The 5,799-nt window shown below is 32.5% G+C and overlaps 1 protein-coding gene across 2 annotated transcripts; it reads right to left on the bottom strand.

The window, feature by feature from the left end:
* Nucleotides 1-576: 576 nt before the first annotated feature.
* Nucleotides 577-3,115, bottom strand: LOC149533821 (AWPM-19-like family protein). 2 transcript variants are annotated; one of them, XM_089803764.1, is made up of 5 exons: nucleotides 2,959-3,115; nucleotides 2,485-2,655; nucleotides 1,957-2,134; nucleotides 1,127-1,172; nucleotides 577-999 (listed from the first exon to the last, which is right to left on the bottom strand). In XM_089803764.1, the coding sequence occupies exons 2-5, from the start codon at nucleotides 2,609-2,611 to the stop codon at nucleotides 832-834; spliced, it is 519 nt and encodes a 172-aa protein (XP_089659890.1). In that variant the 5' UTR covers nucleotides 2,612-2,655; nucleotides 2,959-3,115; the 3' UTR covers nucleotides 577-831. The 2 variants fall into 2 exon arrangements, with proteins under 2 accessions (XP_089659890.1, XP_089659891.1); XM_089803765.1 differs by having other exon boundaries at nucleotides 2,485-2,676.
* Between the last annotated feature and the right edge of the window lie 2,684 nt (nucleotides 3,116-5,799).

The raw sequence follows: 5,799 nt of genomic DNA on the forward strand, positions 1-5,799 counted from the left end.
CTACAATAAAATTAATATAGTTAATTTGAAATATATATTATATATAAAAAGCTTGAACAAATAAAACACAAACTAAATTTTTAATTTTAATTAAAACATTTTATTGACACCTTGGAAACCCAAGCTGGCCGAAAGAAAATTATTTTCCATCTTAATGATGACTTTCTCTTCCATTTAATCAAACACAACCTAAGAGAAATAATTTTAAAATGGTTTAAATTCTGATATAGAAAAATAATTTAAAACTGGTTAAATCCTGATAGCAATACCAGGATTTGACTTACTTTGAAAATTATCTCCCTTTTCAAGTTATAAACACTGGAAACATTCGTCGATTTAACAAATTTGTATATTAACTTTGAAATAACAACAAATTTGTATATTAACTTTGAAATAACAACATTTTCCGTATTCGCATTTTGGGGTAGGTATGATTGAATACTTACAAACTACGTTATACATTGAATCCCAAACAAACTTAGTTACATGTTACAAAACACACAATTTGACATGTTACAGAACACATTTAATTGAATTTGTGCAAAAAGCTTGGGAGCCAGTAATTTTCAAACCAGATGAATAACATAAGATGAATCTCATAGAAGAATAGAAAGTTACAGCGAAGATACATAATACATGAGTAATCCACATACATAATACATGAGTAATCCACATACATACACGCTTTCTATTTGAATTGCCTACTGAAGGTGCCTTTTATGCTCTAGAAAATCCACTATATAACACCTTTGCTGCACTACACACTAAGAAAAGAAGAAGAGCAGTCGAACCAAATGCACATAAAAAATAATAAAACATCACTGATAGCAATCAGACTACAGGTGCGGCGGGCTTCATTTGAGGGTCAGTAGTTGTTCCACCATAGCCCGAGTCTCTGTAGCCAGGTCCGTATCTGCTGCTCACTAGCCCAGCATGGAGTAACAACAAATACACCAGTTGTGTGAATGTCAATATTATGATAAATGCCTCCAATGTTTTCTGCACCATTCGCCATTAACCACCACATTAGCTGTTTTTTATTTCATTAGTCGAAATAGGAAAACAAGCAATAACAACATATGTTATATAAACATAAGATAAAACTTTTGAAGTTAAGAAAGCATACCAGGCGCCTTCCTCTGTGTCCAATGTGTATCTCCTTGCAAGCCAACCTATATAAAGAGCAAGACATTTTGTTCATAGAAACCCAATTCGAAAAAACATAAGAAAAGAAGGTCTCTTTTATTAAGAAAAAACCCAAGAAAAAGAATCCCAACAAAGAACAAATAGTTGTCAATAAGAAATGACCCAATGGGAAAAAACAGCCTACACTTTTCCAAGAAATGGTGAAGACTCTTCTATTAAGATAATACCCACCTTTATAAAAGACCCTAACAAAGAAGGAATAGTTGCCACTAAAAATGACCCAATGGGAAAAACCAGCCTACATAGAGGAAGGATAAGGACTCTTCTACTAAGAGAGCGCTGAATTTGAAAAACCATCTAAACATTGGACAAATACTAAGACTCCTATTAAGGAAAGACCTACTTTGAAAAACCATCGTTCATAGATCCTGATAGAGGAAATAGACAGACTTCTATTAAAAAGAGACCCGAATTGGAAAATCATCCTACACAGAAGAAATAGTTGAAGGCACTAAAAGAGTCAATGGGAAAAACCTTCCTCCGTAAAAGAAATAGTTGAAACTTAAAACCCTTTTAGTGAAAATAGTAAAACTCTTGGTAAGAAACAAGAACAATTTGAAACGCTATCCTACATGGAAGAAACAGTAGAACTCTTATGGAGAATGATATAGTAAAAATCTTTAAGAGGTAAAGAGACAATATGAAAACCCATCCTAAATAGAATAAGTATTGAAGGCTCTTTTGTAAAGACAAAACCCAATTTGAAAAGATTGAAACTTGAGGCATAATGTGTAGGAAAATATAAATTACCCAAAAGCCAAAGCCGTCAAAACCCAAGCAATGAGTGCAGAGGAAGCTGCGGCTGCCAAGCTATCAGTTCTCCATGCCCTCAAGTGATACGAACCAGAGAACGTTGAAGCAACTCCCACGGTTCCAGCAATCAGAGAAAATATTATAAAGTACATAGTTGCAGTATTACCTGCTAAATCTGCTCATTCCATGTTACATAATAGTCAGCAACAAACATTTAAACTTTGCAAGAACAAAAACTCCACATATTATTGTTCACTAGACTTTCCAAAACACTTCCATGAAATGTCATGGAGGGCAAGTGGGTTTTATAAACTTCTAACTCTGGAACCACAAACAGGAGTTTACAAGATAACAGACTTTCCAAGTTCATATAGTTCTAGGAAATATAACAGAGGAGAGTGGGTTTAATCAACTTTAAGCCATGTAAACACGAACAAACAGGGGAATATGAGCTCTTAAAAGACAAATAGAGGGTAAATTTTTCAAGCTCAACATGTTTGAATAAAAAAGCTTGTATGAACTTACAAGGATGAGCTTCCATATTGATGAACTTGTTGAGTGCCCACCCAGCAAGGCCAAGAACTATGACATACATTATAAAGTTTAATATCAACAAAGGTCCTCCCAAAGTCCTGCCTACAGTTCGAGCCATGATACTCTCTTCTTAAATGTATATACACACACCTTTCTCAATACCTGCAATAAAGTTTTTAACTCCTTAATCACAATACCCACAAACATAAATCAATATCAAAACAAGACCCACAAACATAAATCAATATAAAAGTAATGTAACAACATACACGGAACCTTTATCAATACCTACAATAGAGTTTAACTCTGAAATCACAATATCCAGAAACATAAATCGATGTAAAAACAATGTAACAACATCACAAAACTCTTCTCAATGTCTTTAAGAAAATTTAACTCTTCAATCACATTACCCACAAACACAAACCGATATAACAACAATCTAAGAGCTCTAAAACAGCCTACCCACAATAAGCTGCTGCTTGGATTCAAGAATATGGCGGCCAGAGTAATATAAAACCAGTAGAAATATTCAAAATGCTGCAATGCAGAGAATAAGAGGCTTCTAGACTATATTTGAAGTTTATCTTGATGTTGCAAGTGATGACAAGTTAGTTTAAGAATAAGGAGGGGTGGCCATATTTGAACTGAGGAAGTGTTGTTCCATTGGACGCGTGGCACTTGATTTGCATTGCTGTACAGAGAAGAATGGAAGAAATTCTAAGTCTTGGCTTGCTGTAATGTGTACAAGTGTTGTGTAAATAGCAACGTGTAAGATGAGGAATTTTTAGGTTTCCAACACCTCCTCACTGAAGTAGAAACCCCAGTTTTATGCGACAATATATGTTCTCTCTTTAAGTAAAGATCTCTGCCTTTTAATTGAAACGTGTAGAAGGGCATGGGAAATTGGAATGCGTGTCTTTTTAATTCTTCATTGCAACCGATATTTGCTCCTTTTTATTCGATCCATGAGTGTAACAGTCGGTTCAAGATAAGAACGTTGTCATATTTATATTTTCTTGGTTTTCGTTATGGATTGTTTATCTTTTGGGGCACAGAATCCCGTGTGTAGATATGCATGGAAGGGAATTCCATCTGCGAGACGCTTACAAGGAAATTGTAGCCGTTATTATAGCAATGTTGTGGCTCTGGTTTGGAGTGACACCACCTAAGTTAGCTTAAGGTCATTAATGAATAAGATCCACTTGAACATGAGGTTTTTTATCCTCTCCCCCACGGTGCTAGAGACCTCTAAATTTTGAGTTCTTTTTATTGTCTATTGAACACGAAGCTCACTCTCTCTCTATATAAAACATGAGGTTTTTAATCTTCTCCCCCAAGTCCCACGTAGTAGAGAGACCTCTATCTTTTGAGTTCTTTTTATTATCTATTGAAGACGAAGTTAACTATTTTATATTAAAGAGAAGAAATGATATATATATATATATATATACTTACATATACATACATATATATAATTTTGAATTTGTCTTTTTTTTTCAATAGGAGATATTTTATGCAGAATTTATTTTAGGTATGCTAATATCTTGATTTCATTTCGATTAGGATCACTCACTTTGTCAATCATTTCAATTATTTATTTTTTAAATCATGATTATTTTAGTCATCTATTAAATAAAATAAAATAATTTAAATTATATTATAGTTGTTAAAATGGAGTATAGGTTGAAAGTATATAAGAGAAATTATTATCTTAGTAATTGAAGAGTTAATGATAAGCCATAAAGACAATGAAATTTATCAAAAATTAGACTTTGAAAATATCCTAGACAATTATATACTACAATAAAATCAAAATGGTCATCGTTATTCTATGTTGGTCAACACATTATTGTGTTTGTTCAAACATATTTTTTGTTTGCAATGATTCATTTTGACATGGTGGGATTGAAAGAAATTTTATGTTTTTAGGTTCACTAATTAAATGTAAGGTATATATATTTTCCTTCAATGATTAGAATTATGGAATCAAAGACAAGATGAATGAAAGTAAGGAGGATATACGAGTCAAACACGTGATAAAACCTTGTTTTTTGTGAGCTCTATAGTGCATTAAAGATTTTGAACATAAAAAAGTAAGGAACTACAAATAAGAAAGAGTCAAATACAGCTTAAAGTTAAATCTAGAAAAAGAGATCCCAATAAATTTTCACATATTCATTATAGTCCATATAGAACCATATAGAAAGATTACACTTTAAATGAGGAACAAGACTGATTATAGTGAAGATAACAATGACAAGATGTTGTAGGCCCAATAGCATCACACTTAAGAAGTTTGCCAGCAACACACTTTTAATACATTACACAAACACCCAAGATCTTCTCTAGAGCAGTATCATAAACTATAAAGTGCTAGTTGATTAGTACCAACAACATACATCAAGGAATATCATGAATAATCAAAGTTGGGACATTAAAGTCAATAGATAAATACATTAAAATAGAAACATTACCTATGCACCATATTGCACCATATTGTGTTCATTATACATCAGAGTAATCTAATCTATTATACACCAATGATTCCATGGAAACACATCAAAAAGACATATTAGTCTTCAAACTAAGATCTATTAAGTCAAATAGACATTATTATCTTCACAAGGATTGTTCAATAAGTAAAAAGAATATCTTAGTGTTATGAGAACAAAATTTATATTTTCAAAGAATCATTAAGAAAAAAATCTTGTAATTTAAGTTTTTAGAACTACATCTTGATATTATACGATAGCCGACTAGGAGACACTAAACTGGTATTAGAGCATGATCTTGCCATCCTGTAGGGTGTATTGTAAACATGAAATTATTGTATAAGAGGGGACTAGAGGAATACGTATCACTTAGTCACAAAAGAATGAGCACCATCATTCAACATTAAATTACATAATAATACTAAGGTTGGAAAATCTTGATTTGAGAAAAGAAGGTAGATATAATTTTGGAGATATAAGAGGACTATTGAAGAATGAAATCATGTTGAGATGATATGTGATATAATAAGTGTAAATTATGTACAAGAATTAAAGAGGCAATTCATGGTGAATGTTGAGATTCCTAAATGGAATCTAGAGACCCAAGAGATGTTTTAGAGGGCATTTTTGAATGTCAGTCATAGAGGACATTCATGGTGAATGTTGATCATAGAGGGCATTATTAAGTGTCGGTCACAAAGGGAATTCTTTATGAATGTTGACCATAGAGGACATCCTTGAATGTTGACCACAGAGGACATCGTGTGAATGTCTATAGTGTCTACCCCTAGTTTTCTTTTTAGTTATAATT

This window comes from Cupressus sempervirens, chromosome 10, assembly GCF_028749045.1.
Source record: "Cupressus sempervirens isolate cs-2001-9-10 chromosome 10, ASM2874904v1, whole genome shotgun sequence".
Classification (NCBI taxonomy): Eukaryota; Viridiplantae; Streptophyta; class Pinopsida; order Cupressales; family Cupressaceae; genus Cupressus; species Cupressus sempervirens.

Coding starts and splice junctions, on each gene's coding strand:
- LOC149533821 (XM_089803764.1), bottom strand. CDS start 2,611: ATGGCTCGAACTGTAGGCAGGACTTTGGGAGGACCTTTGTTGATATTA. Junction 2,135..2,484: donor CAATATGGAAGCTCATCCTT/GTAAGTTCATAC, acceptor TGGAATGAGCAG/ATTTAGCAGGTAATACTGCA. Junction 1,000..1,126: donor GACACAGAGGAAGGCGCCTG/GTATGCTTTCTT, acceptor CGAATGGTGCAG/AAAACATTGGAGGCATTTAT.